The 18,663-nt window shown below is 57.8% G+C and overlaps 2 protein-coding genes and 1 non-coding gene across 3 annotated transcripts in view; all 3 read right to left on the bottom strand.

Moving 5' to 3' along the window:
* Positions 1-3,206: 3,206 nt before the first annotated feature.
* Positions 3,207-5,540, bottom strand: RPL13 (ribosomal protein L13). The gene is made up of 6 exons (XM_077754126.1): positions 5,473-5,540; positions 5,148-5,268; positions 4,865-5,006; positions 4,488-4,661; positions 3,997-4,053; positions 3,207-3,388 (listed from the first exon to the last, which is right to left on the bottom strand). The coding sequence occupies exons 2-6, from the start codon at positions 5,249-5,251 to the stop codon at positions 3,230-3,232; spliced, it is 636 nt and encodes a 211-aa protein (XP_077610252.1). The 5' UTR covers positions 5,252-5,268; positions 5,473-5,540; the 3' UTR covers positions 3,207-3,229.
* LOC144223495 (small nucleolar RNA MBII-202) lies at positions 4,733-4,810 on the bottom strand. Its single transcript, XR_013332713.1, has one exon. It is a non-coding gene; the product is annotated as a small nucleolar RNA MBII-202 (small nucleolar RNA).
* A 4,117-nt stretch (positions 5,541-9,657) lies between the features above and the next one.
* The window catches only part of SPG7 (SPG7 matrix AAA peptidase subunit, paraplegin), a 32,329-nt gene continuing 23,323 nt past the window's right edge, over positions 9,658-18,663 (bottom strand). The window contains exons 12-17 of the mRNA XM_077754197.1: positions 18,071-18,181; positions 15,861-15,976; positions 14,248-14,404; positions 13,170-13,336; positions 12,524-12,601; positions 9,658-11,038 (exon numbers count right to left, since the gene is read on the bottom strand). Of these exons, the coding sequence (XP_077610323.1) occupies positions 10,838-11,038; positions 12,524-12,601; positions 13,170-13,336; positions 14,248-14,404; positions 15,861-15,976; positions 18,071-18,181 (830 nt within the window). The 3' untranslated portion in view covers positions 9,658-10,837. The remainder of the gene's footprint in view (positions 11,039-12,523; positions 12,602-13,169; positions 13,337-14,247; positions 14,405-15,860; positions 15,977-18,070; positions 18,182-18,663) is intronic.

Below are 18,663 nucleotides of genomic sequence, written 5' to 3'. Positions count from 1 at the left end.
CAAAAGGGCTGGGGCGCCTGGGGGGCTCAGTCGGTCAAGTGTACGACTTCGGCTCAGGTCATGATCTCACGGTTCGTGGGTTCGAGCCCCACATCAGGCTCTGTGCTGACAGCTCAGAGCCCGAAGCCTGCATCTGATTCTGTCTCCCTCTCTGCTCTTCCCCTGCTTGCACTGTTTCTCTCTCTCTCAAAAATAAAGATTAAAAAAAAGCCAATATTGAAAAAAACACTAAAATAAAAGACCACAATTGTAGATATTTTAACAAAGCAAACTATGGGATAGAGCACTTGGGTGTCTCAGCCGGCTAAGCTTCTGACCTTGGCTCAGGTCATGATCTCACGGCTTGTTGAGTTCGAGCCCCATGTCAGGCTCGCTGCTGTCAGTGCAGAGCCCTCTTAGGATCCTGTTCCCTTNCCCTTTCTAAAAAATAAAAAAAAAAAAAAAAAAAAAACCTTTAAAAAAGAAAAAAAAAATCAAGAAAACATTTTGCAGCTCCCACCGGGGCAATGCGTAGCTGAACACGGGCAGAGGTACACAGGCCGTGCGGGACACAGGCCATCTTGTGGTGTCAGGAGCCCGGGCAACCCTGCAAGACGCCACAGCCATTGCTAGTGACACCCGTGCACCCACTTTGGGAATCTGACCCCCATATGCACTTGCACCCCGCACAAGACCGAACGCACGTCAGACCCCCGCTGGGGCCCCCTGGAGCCAGCTGGTGGAGCGCCCCCCGCCCCCCCTCCCCCCTCCGGGGGCAGAGAGGGGTAAAGGAATCTGCCTGTACTGGCTTTGTTTTCTATGCTGCACATCCACTCACCACACTCAGTGGCTAAAACCACACACAGGCGAGGGCAGAGCACAGCCGGGCTCCCGCTCAGAGGCACCTCATCAAAGGCCACGGTTGGTGGAAGAATTCAGTTGCTCAGAGAGAGGACGGAGGCTCCGTTTTGTCGCTTCGTGGCGGCACGCCAGCGGCTCCAAGGCTGGCAGCACTCCTCTGCCGCCCCAGCAGACGCGCCATCTGTCCTGGGCAGTTCCGCACACACTCAAGGCGAAACGCCCCAGGAGCCGGAATGCCAGGGATGGCCAGGGGACAGAGGACCCCATCACCTTGGAGGGGCGAGTGCCGCCTTGGAGTTGACCTTGGAGCTGACAGACAGACGGACCAGTCCTGGGGAAAGTCCTCCCGCCCTACTCGCGGTGCCTGCACCTCTACCTCGTGCATGAGCTCACCCTCACGCGGTCTTGCCCCAGCTCCTCGCAGGCATCGGGGCCTCACCACCCATCCAGCAGGACTTCGTGTTTCCGGGCTGGTTGGCACCATCTGCCCTGCAGGCTTCCAGCTCCACCTCTCAGGGATCCTTCCTCAGCCTCAGGAAGGGCTGGGCCAGGGCTCCCTGCTCCCCAGCTCAGAGGGGACACAGTTGAGCCGTCCAATCCATAATCACTTCTGGTACCAGAGTCACACAAGTCCTGGGTGATGTAAAAATCGAATCCACCGAGAGCATTCCAGGCTGCAGGGGACAGAAGTCCTCATGGCCGCAGGTCAGGAGTACGGCAGATCAGGCAGGAGGGCCAGCCGGGCCCAGCAACTTCAGAAGCCCCTTTGGTTGGGCTCCAAGCCCCAGGTCTGCGACATCAGGCTTACTTCCTGCACACCTAGTTTACCTGCAGGGGGCGGGGCCTGTCCTGCACACCAAAGTTCACAGCACTAAGAGACCCCTGCAAGTGGCTTAGGTACAGCAGAGCCACCACCAGACGGCGTCAGGACAGGACTGCCCAGGGAACCGGGTCCTGGAGCATGGGTCCCCTGCCCAAGGCCTTTCTCAGCAGGTGCTCCTTACATTGGGAAAGGCTCTGCATTATGGTGGCACAATGCCAGAAGGGGGACACGGAATGCTCACGGGACCAAAGGCCACACATAGGCCTCTTCCCCTCACGCCAAAGGCTGGAGCACAGGTGGTCAGTGGGGGCCATGGCCCCACCCTTTCCTGGAGGCCTGGGGTCTGGCAGGGGGCAGAGCTGCCAGTCTGGGAGCTTAATCCCACTCCTTAGTGGGGTTCTCAGCACAAACCCCACAGAAGCGGTGCCACCGGGCCACCCTGCGTTCACAGGACCATCCAGGACGCTAACTCCCACCCTCTGCACCAGCTGACCCTCCCAGGACACAGGATCGCCAAGTGCAGGGTCACTGAGGTCAGCCCCTTACAAACTGCTCCTTTCAGGTGTGAGAAGAGTAAACTGCCTTTCAAATCACATGAAAACCTATTCGGGATCTGGTTCCAAACAAGCGCAGGCAGCACACCTCTGGTGGACGCCTACACCCGCGGGGCTGGAGCTCAGTCTCCTGGCTGTAGAGACCCCAAGCTCTGGTTTCAAAGCAACACGAGGGGCACCAAACACAGCGCCACCTGCCCACGAGGGCACGCCTGGCGGGGCTCCAGCCCTCCTCGGGGCGGGTACGGAGGTGCCTCGGCTCTGGCCGCCGCACAGGCTCAGCAGACGGGGGGTGTTCAGGATGTACAGATGGCAGCCTTCTGCACCGGAGCTTGGATGCCTTGCCAACGTGGGTGAGGGGGCTGCGACCTGGCACAGAGGTGCAGACAGGCCTGGGAAGGGTCTGGCTCCAAGTCCGGAAACATCCAAGTAACTGGAAGCACTAACAACTGAGCACAGAAGGGAAACTGCAGGAGCGTCTGGGGGACTCTGGCAGTTAAGCATCGGGCTCCTGACTTTGGCTTAGATCACGAGCTCCGGGTTTAGGAGTTTGAGCCCTGCGTCAGGCCCCACACTGATAGACGGAGCCTGCTTGGGATTCACTCTCTGAAAATAAGCTTTAAAAAAAAAAAAAAAAGATGCTGGGGCGCCTGGGTGGCTCAGTCGGTTGAGTGTCCGACTTCGGCTCAGGTCGTGATCTCAGAGTTTCTGGGTTCGAGCCCTGCGTCGGGCTCTGTGCTGACAGCCAGCTCAAAGCCTGAAGTCTGCTTCTGATTCTGTGTCTCCCTCTCCCCCGCTTATGCTCTGTTTCTGTCTCAACAATAAACAAACATAAAAANAAAAAAAAAAAAAAAAAAAAAAAAAAAAAAAAAAAAGCAGTTCAGTCTTCAGACTGCCCTGCAAAGATGCCATCACCCCCTGTAGGGTCCCCTCAGGAAGGACACACAGGGCCATGTCCCCAGCCCCACCCCTCACACGGAGACCGCAAGTATCCAAAGTTGCCAATGGCACTTTATTTTTTCTTTTCAACATCCTGTTCTGCAGCTTCCTTGGCCCTTTTTGCCCGGATGCCGAAAAGCCGGGCATTGGCACGGGCCATGCGAAGACTGGCAAACGCCTTGAAGTTCTTCTCCTCCTCAGTAATGACCCTGGCTTTCTCCTTCTTGTAGATCTGGAATGGAGCACAGGGGTCAAAACCCTCGCCTGCAGCAAGGCCTGACACAGACCTGGGGTGTACTGCAGAGGCTGTGAGGGTCTACACCATCTGTCCACCCGCTCCTGGAAGGCTACGCTCAGGCCACCAAGAAAGATTTTAATGCCTCTGCCTGGGATCTTACCCCCTCCCCCCAGCAGAGGCAAAAGCAAACACCTCAGTTGTGTTAACAATGGTTGGGGGACAGTGTGCTGTAACCCTGTGAACAAGAGACAACGTGGACCAAGGGAGGCCCGGGCCCACTTCCCTGCCTGAGGAACTCAAGGGCCCAGTCACATCCTGGATCACCAAACATACCCAGTTACCTGTGGCCTGGCCTTTCCAAACAGCAAAGAGGGGATTATTGAAAGAGGATGTGTGACAAATGAGTTCCCAAAGGTCCTTAGAAATGAGAACAAGGCCCTCCCTCAAGGAGCCCACCTGGTGACGAATGATGTTCCTCCCAGGATTAAAGAAGGGTTCTTTTCCACAAATGCATAAACCTTCACACAGGCCCCGGCTGCCACCCTTCAACACAGTCTCTACCCATAGAAGGCACTGGTCCATCCCCAAACACACCCACTTACATTCCGTATGGGCATGACGGGTCCTGTGAGCTGCGTGGCCAACTTGAGCTCTTCAGCCTGTTGGTTAAGGAAAAGGGCGTCATCTTGAATCCCCTAAGGCTGCAAACTTCTACCCTTAACAGCTACCCCGCTTCTTGCTGGGTGACCCGTGTGCGGGCGCACAGCTGGGCCTGGCTGACAAGCCACCGAGTCCCTGTCCTATCTGGCGGACGGCAAGGGAGAGCACTGGTTTGTGAAGCATCTTACAGAGCCAACAAGCCCTTGCTCCCTGGCCTCTAACCAAACGGAAGAACCGTGACCTGAACCGCGACCCCACAGGAAAGCCGGGTCTGCGGAGCACAATCAGGGAAAGATCAGGAAGACCACCGCTTCTGCATCCACACGTCCGTGCGTTGCCGGGATACAAAGGTTACGCCCTTATCCACGAGCCTGGTTTGCACCTGCTCCCAACCACCCCCCCCACCCCGTGCCCGGCGGGGAGGCGCACTCACCGAGCTGTCGCCCTTCTTGGGGGCTGCCGGCCTCCGCGGGAACAAGAGCAGCTTAGAGCGGTACTCCTTCAGCCGCTGCACGTTGGCCTGCAGGGACTCCGTGGACTTGTTTCGCCTCCTCGGATCCACGGAAATGCCGATGGTCCGCGCCACCTTCTTGTGGATACCGGCCACCTGCTCCCGGACAGAAGAACAGACACGGATGCAGCCCCCACCGCCCCGGTCGCCGCGCCCCTCCCCGCCCGGGTGCCCGGTCGTCAGATGGAAAAGGGTTCAAATGCGCTATCATCAAGGAGGTGCAGCGATTCCGGAGAATGTCATCACGGGACCGGGGGCCACCAAACAGAACCCCTCGCGCCTCCCGCGCGGACACTCACCCGCAGCTCCTCCAAGCTGAAGCCCCTGCCGGCTCGCACTTTGGTATGATACCGCACCGTGGGGCACCTGACGATCGGCCGGATGGGTCCGGACGCGGGGCGCGGGGCGATGCGGCGTGCCTTGGCTTGCCGGGCCTTGCGTCTGGGCGGACAGAGGCAAGCGGCGGTCAGCTGGGCCCCGGCCCCGCCCCGGCTCCCGAAGGCCGCGCGGCCACCAGGCCAAGGGGTGCAAGAGCACCTGACCGAGGGCTCCCCGCAGCCCCACCCGGCAGCGGCGGCTCACCTGCGGATCTTCCGCGCCGGCTGGTTGAACCACGTGGCCACACGCCGCTGCCAGTCCTTGTGGAAGTGCGGCTTCAGGATCATGCCATTCCGGCTGGGCGCCATGGCTGCTGCCTACAGGCCTGGGGGGCCGCGGAAGAGAGCAGAAAATCAGGGCCCGAACTCCGGCCAGACGCGGCGCCCGCCCCCAAGGCCCGGGCCAAGGCTCTCTCCCGTCTGCGGCGCGGGCCCCAAGCCCCTCTGCGGCCGCGCCCGGAGCGGCCCTGCACCGATGGCAGCGGATGCCACCCGATGCCGCCAACCGCGCGCGGATCAAGTACACTCACCTCCTCCCGGGGAGAACGGCCAGCGGAAAGGAGCTGCTCCCGCAAAGCACCCTGGGATGGTGTTGGGCTCGGCCAATCAAAAGCGCCGAAGCGTTTCTGCCAATCAGAGCCGGGGATCACGGAAGTGACGTACGCTCTCCCAGGAGCCCTCGCGGCCCCGGAGAGACACGGCGCCTCCGGCCCCCTGCGGTCTGAGTCCCTGTGGTGCTGGGTGGACGGCGGGCCCCGCGGGACTCCGCGGTCCGGAAGGAAGAGCGGCCAGGCCGGAGGAGAGCAGCGGCTGCGGCAGGGGCCTCGGTACGTGCCCCTGACCCTGAAGCCTCGCCCCCGCGTCCCAGTCTTTGTGCCTTTCCAATCTTTTGAACCATTTGTACTTCTGTCTTTACCCAGAGCTAACACTTGTTGAGTGTTTGCTCTAAGCGGAACGTAAGTGCTTCACATGCGTTTTCACGTTGCAGCGCACAAGCGGTACCCTCCCCGAGGTCGGCAGCCGGGGGTAAGAATCCGGGTGACGGATTGCAGACCCTGCACAGAGACGGGCGCCCTAAAACCATGGAATTAGTAGCCGGTATAGCTCCTTGACCTCTGCCCTGCGCGTCTTCTGTTCTCCGGGGCGGGTCCAGGAATCCGCCAACACCCTGTACCTCCGTGAGGCTTTAGGGAGACTTTAGGGTAACCCTCCTCCTTAATTGGGAGGCGTGTGTGCTTCACTGAGGAAATAGGGTGCTGATACCGTTTTCTGCCCTGTTGAGACACTCTTGAGTGTTAGAAAAGTCAGGGTGATGGCGCGCCTGGGCGGCTCAGACGGTTAAGCGTCCGACTTCGGCTCAGGTCATGATCTCACGGTTCGTGGGTTCAAGCCTCACGTCGGGCTCTGTGCTGACAGCTCAGAGCATGGAGGCTGTTTCGGATTCTGTACCTCCCTCTCCCTCTGACTCTCCCCTGCTCACTCTGTCTCCCTCAGAAATAAATAAAAAACATTAAAAAAAAAAAGGTAAGGTTCACTGAGGAATTACAGGGTTTGGCTAGGGACACAGAACGGGTAGAAAGGACAGGGAACATGTGTAAGTCAGGAAGCACCTGCAGTCTGTTGAGACCAATGCACTGAGCCTACACGAAAGGCCAAACCCTCGCCCTGCGTGCTCAGTTAGCAAACAAGGACTCTATCAGCCCCACTTTGTGAGGCTGAAAGTACTTCTCGTAAACTTGGAAGTGATAAGTATCGGTGAGGTTAAAGTTTAAAGCTTGGTCGGCTAATTTCACAAACATAGATGCGCCAAACTGGAGGGTCAGTGATGAGTCCCTAAGAAAGTGGCTGTGGGGTTGCTTGGGTACCTTTGTACTAGTTTTGAGATATTGGGTGTTATTTGAATTTTCCTCTCTGTGACGTGGGAGGAGAGTCTGTATAGACCACAGTGCACAGCACAGTGTTCAGTACAGGGTGAGTGTGCTGGCGATCACGGGTGTCACACAGCTCTGCTTCTGTGATGTGCTGGGAGCCAGTGCGGGAGAGAAGAGAGCACGTGATCCCTCTCAGTCCTGACAAAAACCTGGAGAGGGACGGTCATCTGCCTCACAAGTCACTTTTTTCTGGTGGACCCGGAACGTGGACCTGCACGCATTCTGTTGTGACAGCACGACTGCAGCCGAGGGGCGCTGGAGAAGCCTCTGCTGAGAGGATTTGCCGTGGCCCACGCCGGTTTTCTTTGAACATAATCCATCAGACGTCAGCCTGCACCTCCCGGGTCTTTCTCAGACCCCTTTCAGTGGATCATCGTGGATCAGATACTGTATTCTTTTAATCTCAAACACATTCCTGTCCCCATCCCCAGTTTCCCTTTCTGGACAGACCCCAGACACGTGCACTTCCATCTGCCCTGACGAGCATCTTGCCCTGAGCTGTAGCCGCTCACGGGTAAGGTGCTGCGTGGGTCACTGGTTGGGGGCTGGAGGTCTGAAAACAGAAACACCGCTCAGAATCAAGCTGGCAGTAAGAAGGTGAAGTTGTAGTTCGAGGACCCGGGTCTGCTATGCACACCGTGCCAGATGTGGACTCCAGGATCCCACGCTGGAATACTCCCCACGCTTCCTTCCTTTGAACACTATGCAGAATAATGAGGTAAAAATGGTTCTGGTATGAAACTCTGCTAGAAATAGGCTCAGCTTTCTTGTTGGGAAGGACAGGAGAATGAACTGTTATGAACTGTTAAGCCGGAATCCTTCTGATACAAAGACTTGGCTGGCCCACGCATTTAAAAAATCATTAGCTATAGGGACAGGCCCTGCCCCCCTGGGCATGATTCCACAGCCACAGCTCTGCTCCCGCAAGGGCCACTGAAGGAACGAGCTAATGCCCCTGGAAACTGCACGCGCTTGGGGTAGCCAGTGATTCCTGGATAAACACACCCGAAGGTGTGGGGGTGTCCTCTGCACAGCCTCCCAGAATTTCCTTGCAGGACTGAGCCCCGGTTACTCCCCGCAGTGCCTGGTCACTCGGCATCTGCACCGGACCGGTGCCCTCCAGCTGGTGCTTTGGGTGTTGGCTTCAAAGAAATGCCACCTGAGACTGTCAACAATAGTTTTTGGAACTCTTCTCCAGACACACAGTCTTTTTTTTGTTTTTAATGTTTATTTTGGAGAAAAAGGGAGAGAACCCCAAGCAGGCTCCACAGTATCTGCGCATGACATGGGGTTCAGTCCTATGAACTGTGAGATCATGACTTGAGCTGAAATCAAGACTCGGACACTGAACTGACTGAGCCCCTCCAGGTGCCTCTTGATTTTTTAAGGTAATACAGCAGCAATGACACGATCGTGCGATCGTGCCTTTGGAAGTGGGGGTTGGTTATATCCCAAAGCACTTTGCAAAAATTAGTGTGCTCTGTTCAATAAATATGGGCTGCTGGTTGAATTAGGAAAAGCAGTAGCCTAATAGCAAGGACAGGATAATGTTCGCTGCTTCATCACAGAGCTCCTAACTAACCATCTGCTCAGCTTTCCGGAAGTGTAGCCTACCGGTAAATCAGATATAGGCTAACACAGGGATTCCTGTAACGTGAAGGGACACTTCATGTCAGTGGAGAGGATATTGTTACGATCCTAAACACTTTATTTAAAATGTACTAAATGGGGCGCCTGGGGGGGTTCAGTCAGCTGAGCGTCCTACTTCGGCTCAGGTCATGATCTCACTGTTCCAGAGTTGGAGCCCTGCATCGGGCTCTGTGCTGACAGCACAGAGCCTGGAGCCTGTTTTGGATTCTGTGTCTCCCTTTCTGTCTCTGCCCCTCCCCCGCTCATGCTCTGTCTCTCAAAAATGAACATTTAAAAAAAGTTGCTAAGAGTATGATCTTAAAAAGTTCTTACCACATTAAATACCTGTGTGGTGACAGATGTTAACTAGGCTCATTGTGATCACTCTGCAGCACGTACAAACAGTGCAGCGTGTTGCACACCTGAAACTGGTATGATGCATGTCTGTTACACAACAAAAAGTGAGCTTTTAGGAAACCTAACAAAACAATCACGAGTGTAGATTACAGAGAATAATTTGTATTATTAAAGCTTTTTAGTCTTCTGAGGTTGATGATGTTAAATATACACGTTCGCTTTGAAAACGTGACTTTCTTGGGGTGCCTGCCTGCCTCAGTCATAAGTGTGTGTGACTCTTGATCTCAGGATTAGGAGCTCGAGCCCCATGTTGGAAGTAGAGATCACTAAACAAAATACGAGATTTTCCCGGTGAGGGGGCCTCACACTAACTCAGGCGAGGACAGTTCCAGAAGCTCCAGTCAGGCCCTGTCCTACCCTCTCTGCTGAGCAGAAGGCAGAGTCAGGCTGCCCAGTGTGGTCTGGGCAGAGAACCACACAGTCAGAGAAGGCTCTTTGCAGGAAGGCCGAGGGCAGCCTCGGTCCACACGCGAGGTAGTAGCGGGGCTGTGACTTCTGGCGCTCTATAGTATAGGCCAGATGACCTGGAGGGGACATCGCTTGTGACCAGCTGGAGGCCCAGAGTCAGCAGACACCTTGCTTCTGTAAGTCAGCGCAGCAAGCCCCCCTCACTACACCAGTGAGCGTTGGGGGTCACCCCCACCCCCGCCGCGTCCACTGTAGGGAAGGGGCCATTTCTTGTGCCATTAACGTTTGGTTTCTGTGTATTTTGTGCTCAGCAAATGATTTTCCGGAGGCTAAACAAACAGGCACGGGCCAATTTAATGGTAAAGTGCCAGGGGATAAGCCTGGCCACATCCACGGTTACGGTACGGAGGGGGATACCCTGGGGCAGGGACTCCAGAACCCTCTGAACTGCATACCCATCTTTGGAAATGAATTTGGGGAACTGGGGCAAAGGCAGAAGCTCCCCTCAGAGCTGCCCTCCCTTGGGTGTGACCTGCACCTGCTCACATACCGAGTCTCCTCAGGCCGGTCATTGTGGGTTGGGCAGCGGAACTACTGTCAGGAAGTGGCTGTAATCCACGGCTAAACACACTGTGCGGGGCGGGCAAACGCAGGGGGAGCAGCGGGTGGAGACGCGTAAGCGCGTGCGGCACACCCCTGGGCACACACTCGCCGCGGTGAGGGGCCGTCCCGGGGCCTTCACACCAGATTCCTACGAGGGCACTCCGCCGTTGCTCATCTTGTGGCTGAAATTCTAAACCGCAACGCACGATCCCGTGTCTGGGCTCGAGCTGGGCGTGTGGCACGAGATAGGACTCTCTGCCCATGAAACTTACTACAAGGCGCCAGAGCAGGTCCAGCCCCCCCCCCACCCCCCACCCCGGGTGGAGGCCACGCCAGCCGGGAGAGGCTCTGGTGCCCTGGTCAGCGCAGCAGTAGGGGGCAGTGTTGTAACGCTCGAGAGCCCAGGGCCCGTCCCCGGTGCTGACGGCCTACGCGTGCCAGCAGCTCGGGCCCAGCAGAGAGACCAGGCGGTGGTTGGCTCGGGTCCTGTTAGCGCTCCGATGAAGTCGGAGCAGCTGGGGACGCCCCTGCACGAACTCCACAGGAGAAGCTGCTCGGGCCCCACGGCTGCACTGCCCCTGGATCCAGCCGGTGCCCACAAGCCACGGTGCCACCGGCCCGGGAACGCGGATCTACACGCGCACCTGCACCCGCGGGGGAAAACCAGCTAACAAAGCCACGTCACCCGCAAAACCCTTTACTTCTCCCGGGGAGGGCAGTCAAAAATAGGCCTCGGGAGCCCTTCAGAGACCAGGGAGGGCTGGGAGGGGGGGTGCCGGTCTTGGCCTCGGGCAAAAGATGAACGGTGGGGCTGGGGCACCAAGTGAGGCGCTCCCTTCCCGGGTCTGCGGGGGCCGCCGACCCCCCACGGCACAGTCATCCCCGGCACAGTCGAGGGATCCCCGGCCTATTTGGGCCAAGGTGGCTCCTCCCCGCGGAGTGGGGGCTGCTGAGGCGCCTCCTCCTCCCCGGCGTCGTGCGTCTCCCTCTCAGCCTCGCTCCACCGCTGGGGCGCGATCATCTTCTTGGGCCCGTGAGGCGGCGGGCCGATGAGGGCCTCGATGTCCTCGTAGTTCACCACTTCCTTCTCCAACAGGGCGTTCGCCAGCTGACGGCACAAACGGAGCAGCGTGTGAGCCACAGACCAGGACACGGCAGAGCCTTCTGAGAGGCGAGCGCCCCCAAGGGAGGGGACGCCTGTGAGCCGGAGGCCCCGGGCGGGCCGCCTTCCCCGGGAAGCGGTGTTAGTGGGCAGCCGGGGCCCAGGATCCCCCCACCTCCAGGTCGCCCAGCTGCCAGCCTCGGTAATTTTTCTGCCTCCCTTCCAAGTCTCTGTTTCCCGGGGCAACTTCAGGTTCCTTTACCAACAAGGCACGTGTGACTGCACACGGGGGCGTGGGTGGGGCCGGAACACGGGGACAGGGGTACTGGTGCCGAGGGCCAGGAAGGACACGCGGAGGGAGCAGCCTGGTCTCTGGCCGCTCCGCCCCGGCCACAAGGAATGCGCCCGGGGCGCTGCTGAACAGGGTGCTGCTTCCTCTGGAGGGACGGAGTTGCCAAGCCCTGTGACCCGCCCCCCCCGATGGTGCAGAGGCAGGACGCGTGTGGCACCAGCACCCTGTAAACAGGTCCCTGCACTGCCCGCAGCACCCCGGCCAGGAGCAGCACTGCGGCCGCGCTCCAGCCTGGGGGAGCAGCACCTCATTTGAATGGCGTAAGAGGAAGCGAGGAAACGTGGCCAGCCCACGACCCGCTTCTACAAGGGACATGGGGGTGCCCACTTCGGGAGTCTTCTTCCCAGTCTGTGAGAACCACGACAGACCCCAGCCGGGGGACACGCCACACCCACCAAGCCACTGCTCCGAAAGCTGCCAGAGCCGCAGCAACGGGAGAGCGGGAATTCACAGCCCGGGGAAGCGTAACAAGACGTCACAACCAAGTGTGAAGTGGGGTCTGGGGACAGGAAGGGACGTCGGGTAAAAATGAAGGAAACGTGAATTCAGTGCAGGCTGCAGGTAATGACATATCGACAGTGGCTCACTAGCTCACAGAATACACAGCACGTTAATGGGAGACGTTAACAATACGGGAAACTGGCCAACTGGCTGTGGGGTAGAAGGGGCTTGTACTGTATTTGCGGCTTTTCTATAAATCTAAAATTATTCTAAACTGGATCAGAGCCAAGAGTTCAAGCCCTGTGTGTGGCACAGACAGTACTTAAAAAGTTTTAAAAATGGGGCCCCTGAGTGGCTCAGTGGTTGCACGTTTGACTCTTGATTTTGGCTCAGGTCATGATTCGAGGTTCATGGGATTGAGCCCCCCCACCCCATCGGGCTCTGTGCTGACGGCGTGGAGCCTGCTTGGGATTCTCTCTCCCCCTCNCCCCCCCCCCTCCCCATACATAAATACAGGAAAATACTGCCATGCCCTAAGTGGCCTTCAGAAAAAGGGGAGATTTCAGTTAGACGGGGTGGGGTCCACAGCAGTTAGTTCTGTGGCTGTGAGCGCTGGAAACAGTCCTCGGTGACCGGCTGCTCACTCCGTGCAGCGGTGTCCCCTCCCCCCAGGGACAGGCAGGTGCCCGGAGCCTCACCGCCTGCAGCTTGTCCATGTTGTCCCGCAGCACCTGCTCCGTGTGCCTGTAGGCCTTTGCCACCAGCAGTTTGGCTTCCTGCCAACGGGAGAACAGCGCGGTCAGGACGGGACGGCCGCCCAGCGCTCCCAACACCCGTGCCTGGTCCTGGCACCGGAGCACACGCGGGAGCCACGGGTCAGGAAGCCAACTTCCGTCTTCCAGGGGCCAGGCAAGCACAGCAGCCGATGGCATTTCCTGCCCTACCCGGTCCCTGCGAGGGCCCGTGTTCAAGGTGCCCGCCTGGCACCCATTCCCAGCTGCAGGCGCCGCGCCAGCTCCTGGAGGCCGGAGGGCATGTGGTCGCCTCACACGGGCACCAGGCTGAAGGCGGCCCCGGCTCAGGGAGTGTGCAGCGTGTCCTGCAGGTACGGGGACCCCTGGGCCCCCGCTGCGTCATTCAGGGGGTTCCACGGACGCTGTCACCGGGAGCCACACAAGTCCTCACCCGAGGACAGACACTCAACAGGAGAGGCTCAGGCGTCAGGACTAGAACGCCTGCCATGTGGACCGGGAGACAGGGCGGGGCGCCAGCTCCCGAGACACCTGCCTCCTCACCCACTGCGGCAGGAGACGGCCTGACGCCGAGCACGCGGCGCACACTCACGTGATCCATCATCTGCTGGAGGCCCTGGCTGAAGGGGCGCCGTCCAATTCCTGGGGGCCCCTCCTGTGCCTCGGGAAAGGACACGGGCCCGATGCTTGGAGCCATCCCAAACTGCTTCACCATGGAGTAGGCGATGCGTGTGACCTTCCTCAGGTCGTCCTGAGCCCCTGGAGCGTGGGGCCAAGAAAGAGGTTTCTTTCCTGGCAGTGCCAAGTCAGGGCACAAAGCCGCCCCCCCCACCCCAGTATAGGCCTGGGCCTGACAGCAGAGGACCCAGGGGTCAACTGTGCCCTGTTACTGTTCTTTAAAAGACAAGAGTTTTGGGGCGCCTGGGGGCTCAGTTGGTTAAGTGTCCAACTTCAGCTCAGGTCATGATCTTGGAATTTGTGAGTTTGAGCCCCGCATCAGGCTCTGGGCTGACAGCTTGTAGCCTAGAGCCTGCTTCGGATTCTGTGTCTCCCTCTCTCTGCCCCTCCCCTGATCATGCTGTCTCTCAAAAAAAAAAATAAATAAATGTTGGGGCCCCTGGGTGGCTCAGTTGGTTGAGCATCCAGCTTCGGCTTAGGTCATGGTCTTGCGGTCCGTGGGTTCGAGCCCCACATCAGGCTCTGTGCTGGCAGCTCAGAGCCTGGAGCTGCTTCAGATTCTGTGTCTCCCTGTCTCTCTGCCCCTCCCCGCTCATGCTCGCTCTCGCTCTCTCAAAAATGTTAAAAAAATTACAAAAAATAAAAAAATAAATATTAAAAAATAAAAAATAAATAAAAGACAAGTCTTAAACTGCTGAACTGCTGCCCAGGGTATACATCTGGGTTCACTTCCCTGGCAGCACACAGCAGCTCTGCCAGGCACACCTGTCAACACTGAGCCCCGGCATCACTGGGAGCAAGTAAGGAGCATCTCTACCTCTTCTCTGGACACCCCAGTGAAGCAACAGCTTGAGACCACTTAACAGATTCAGAATTACATTTGTACCCCACTGTCCGAATTCCCCCATCAGGTTCCCCCCTCCCCCTTCACGGAAGGCACGGTGGACGCAGCAGCACTGAGGACACCTGGGCCACCAGGGCCAGCTTCTCACCAGAAGTGACTTTGTTGAAAGAGATGCTCTCCGACACACGGCCACCCAAGGCCATGCACATCCGTTCGAACAGCTGCTCCCTGGTGAAGAGGTGCTGGTCTCTCGGAAGCATCTGAGCAAAGCCCAGCGCTGCGTTTGTCCGCGGTGCGATGGAGACCTGCGGGGTGGCGGGTGGCGGAGTGAGCAGGCGGGGTTCGGGCTCCCCAGACGGAGGCGGGGCAAGGCAAGGCAGATCTTTAACTGGGGGCTTCCAAAGCAGTTAGAGCAGGTCTGCACTGGCCCCATTTTTATGACCAAGGACAACCCTGTCACTGAAGGACGGCTCGCACGCTGCTGGGCTGTGCCGTCCGTGCACAGCCTCACGGGCGCTCCTGCGAAGATGGGGCTTCCTGGGTGGAGCTGAGGAGAGAGGACGAACCCCACCCGGGTCTGTCGCCGCCTACATGGTGGACATGGACCTGCGCAAACCTTGGGGACACCGAGACTGGACACTCTCCTTGCCTCTGTCCCCCCAGCAGCCCAAAAGCAGGGGTGCACACGGGGTGGGGGCTCCAGGCAGCAGGTGCTCTGAAGACGAAGCTGAGAGCCCAACACTTGAGTTATAGCGTAAAAGGCTCTAAGTTATGAGCACGTCCGTAACTGGAGCCTCACCTCTCCCTGGCAGAGCGCCAAGCCTGGCAGTAGGGGGGAGTGGTCCCATTATAACAGCCTGATCTTTTGGGTATGAAACAGGAAATTTTAAATTATATTTACTTCATCCAGGATTTTTCTGCATTTTTTCTGAGATACTACATTATTTACCTTCGGTACTGAAATTTTTAATATCCTATAAATGTGACACCCCTTGTGACTGTCCTCGGCCTGACCCAGGTTAGCTCAATGATGGCTGCATCCACTCATCTGTCACAACACTGGACTTCCGGCCCCCGGGGGACAGCCACTTCACCCACAACTAAACTAACAATCTGCTTTGCTACAACTAATGCCCTGAAAAAACGTTCAAGGATAGCAGGCAAACACGGGGGGCTGGCAGTGGCCACGTGTCCCCATCTCTGGTGCTGGGGGCGCTCGGCACCGCAGCCAGCTCCCTCCTGCGCCCAGAACCCCGATGGCCTGCTGGCTCCAGGTGGACGCAGGGTGTGTACAGGGCACGGGAAGATGTGCCCCAGCCTCCCACCTCGTCACGTCTTCCTGAATGGCCACTCGGGTTTCCTGGTCGCCAATCCACACGTTCTGGGGGAGTGGTATTTCTTTCATTTCCACCCCGCGCTATTTTTAAGGTTAGGAGTCATTACATCAATGCTGTCAGAGATGGTGCGAAACTTGGCAACTGTTAATTCCAAGATGAAGAGTGTAGACAGGAGAGGGGGCCCTCAGGTCATCATGTGACTCTGCAGTGGGCTCGCCCCGCAGCCCCCGTCTCCTGCCCTGTGCTTGCCCGGATGAGGGACCCTGCACCGTCGCCTCCTACCCCGTGCCCATGTCTACCTCACACTGTGCTTTCTCTTCAAGCAAAACCGCACGGTGCTTCTGAGGCTGGCTCTGTCCGGGGACCCCTTGGGCTCAGGCCTGCCGAGACCCCAGACCCTCCTGCACACGCGCACATGCCGCACCTTCATCACGGCCTCGGTGTGCTCCAGCAGCCAGCCCACCACGGCGTGGCCCGACTCGTGGAACGCGACCACCTTCTGCTCTTCTTTGGAGAGGATCTTGCTCTTTTTGGCGGTCCCTGCAAGAACGCCTGCGGATCTGAGGGTCCTGGCCTCACAGAGTCCCCCGTGTCGTCAGAGCAACGTCCTCACTGGACGCCCGCCTCCCACGTCTGCCCACCACCCACACCAAGAGCTGTTCCTCACTGGTCTCCAGTTTGAAGAGAAGCTCGTTGAGGGGGGAGACCCGGATGCTCCCTGTTTATTCCTGCGTCTGTGAATGCGGGAGGGGCCGGTGCAGCTCCTGCAGGCTTCACGAACACCCTCAGCTCAGGGCCCCCAGGGCTGCTGCGACTAGACGGGGTCCCCCACCGGGTTCCGGGCTCCACACTGCCGTTCCCCCCCCCGTGACCCTCTACTCCTGTGACCCTGTGTTACTGGGGAGGCTTCAGTCACCACCCCAGGCTCTCCTGGTTTCCACCTCCCCAGGTTTCCACTTCACGCATCCTGGATCAGCCCTGGGTTTGGGGGATTTGGTAGGAGGCTCATCTCCCTCCATTTACTGCAAGGCTATAAATCCTTTCTCACACTGGCTGTAGCAGCTCAGTCACTTCAACCAGATGGTGATATGAGCATCTAAACACGAGGCCACAGGGGCACCTGGGTGGCTCAGTCGGTTGAGCATCTGACTTCAGCTCAGGTCATGATCTCGTGGTTTGTGGGTTCCAGCCCCGCGTCGGGCTCTGTGCTGACTGCCAGCTCAGAGCCTGGAGCCTGTTTCAGATTCTGTGTCTCCCTCTCTCTCTGACCCTCCCCTGCTCACTCTCCTTCTCTCTCTCAGAAATTAAAAAAAAGTTAAAACAAACAAACAAACAAACAAACACGAGGCCACAGCCGTGCAGGCTGGGCTTGAACAAGGCGTGTGGCAGCGAGGCCGGGGCTCCGGTGCTGAGCCCTGCTCGCCGGGGCAGCGTCATCAGTACTCGGTCATTCTCGCCTTGACGCTGTTGCTGTGAACCTAGCAGTTCCCATGTAAGAATAAGGGACTTCTCACATCAGCTTCTGTGCTGACAGCTCAGAGCCTGCAGCTGCTTCAGATCCTGTTTCCCCCTCCCCTGCCTGTGTTCTCTGTCTCTCAAAACACAAACGTTAAAAAAAAGAAATAAGGGCCTGTATAAAACTAAGTTTGTAGTAAGAAACAGCTACTTTAGGGGCGCCCGGCTGGCTCAGTTGGTTAAATGTCTGACTTCGGCTCAGGTCGTGATCTCGTGGTTTGTGAGTTTGAGCTCCGTGTCGGGCTCTGTGCTGACAGCTCAGACAGTGGAGCTGCTTTGGGTTCTCTGTCTCCCTCTCAGTCTGCTGTTGCCCCGCTCAGGCTCTGCCTCTCTGTTTCAAGAATAAACGTTAAAAAGTAAAAAATAAAAAAACTTAAACAGCCACTTTAGTTTTTCTGTCTACACCAATTCCTAAGTTGCAGCAGGGGCACCTGGGGACACCTGGTGGTGTTTGTACCAGACTTTAACTCCACCGGACGGCGACAGGGATGAGCCCCATCTAGGACGGCTCACAGCTGCGTGCTCCCCTCCCCACACAAGGCCTGTGCTTCTTTGGAAGGAACAGTTCTCCTTTTTAAAAAACTCTCAGTATCTTAGATTGAATGCTAATCAAGGACAAGATATATAGGGCCATGGAAACTTCCAGAGACTGTGTTAGTCCCTCTTTTTTGACAGAAACCCAGGGACCCTACCCCACTTTGAGCAGAGACAAAAAAGCGCGGCCCCGGAGCGGAGGCAGGCGGGGTGGCAGAGCACAGCTCTTGGGAGACCTCTGGCCTCAGGCAGCCGTGGCCTTGGCCCCACACGTGGTCTGCAGCCAGCTCCGAGGCACTGCCAACGGCCCGGGGCTGCGTGCCACTCACACCTGGGTGTGCAAGATCCTTTTCTACTTGAAGAGTCTGTCTGCTCCTCGGCAGATTCTTGGTATTGTATAGTAAGGATAAGTCACACGGTGACAACCTGACATAGAACTGGAACTACTTTACGCGCTGTCCCCTCGCCCACTCATTGCTAATCACTTCTGTCACCTGACATGGAAGCAGACCCGGCTCCCACCACCCCGCCTTCGGTCTGGCTGCCTCTGGGGCTCCAGCCCTGCTGAGAGCACGCCCCTCATACCAGCAATGACTCGCTCCACCGCGTACTCGAAGTTGAACGTGTGCACGGATGTGTGGCCTTCTCGCGCGGCGTGCAGCGCGGCCTCGTTGCAGATGTTGGCGATGTCAGCACCTGTCCACACAGTGGGTGAGGGGGGCAGGGGAGGGGAGCCTGAGCAGGCGGCTGACCCCACTCACCCCACTGGCGGCTCCAAAGCACCCCTGCCCCATGCCTCCCAGCCTGTCTGCCACCTGCACGCTCTTTACTGACAACTGTCATCAGCACGCTGAGCACCGCGTGGTATTTTATTCCACCTATTAATTCACACGCATGCACAAGAGTAAGAAATTAGCTTCCCCAGTACATGCCAAGATTCTAGTTAAGGGCGCTAAAAAATTCCAAAGGGAAGAAATCATGATAAAAGAGATTTTGTTTATGTTGACCTGTAAAATAAGAGCCACTCAGAAAACATCCTGATTTGCGCTCAGTCTCTGCTAACGAGAAGAGCGGACACACAGCCTGAGCCCGGGAGGCGGAAACGCTCTTGTTGCCCGCGCCACTCGGGGAGGGAGAGTGAGTCCTGTGGGGTCGGGCTCCCCGTGCGCGCCCTCACC

Source organism: Crocuta crocuta, unplaced genomic scaffold, assembly GCF_008692635.1.
Source record: "Crocuta crocuta isolate KB4526 unplaced genomic scaffold, BGI_CrCroc_1.0 scaffold61, whole genome shotgun sequence".
NCBI classification, from domain to species: Eukaryota; Metazoa; Chordata; class Mammalia; order Carnivora; family Hyaenidae; genus Crocuta; species Crocuta crocuta.
The sequence above is the reverse complement of the archived record's forward strand: the minus strand, read 5'-3'. Positions and strand labels throughout refer to the sequence as shown.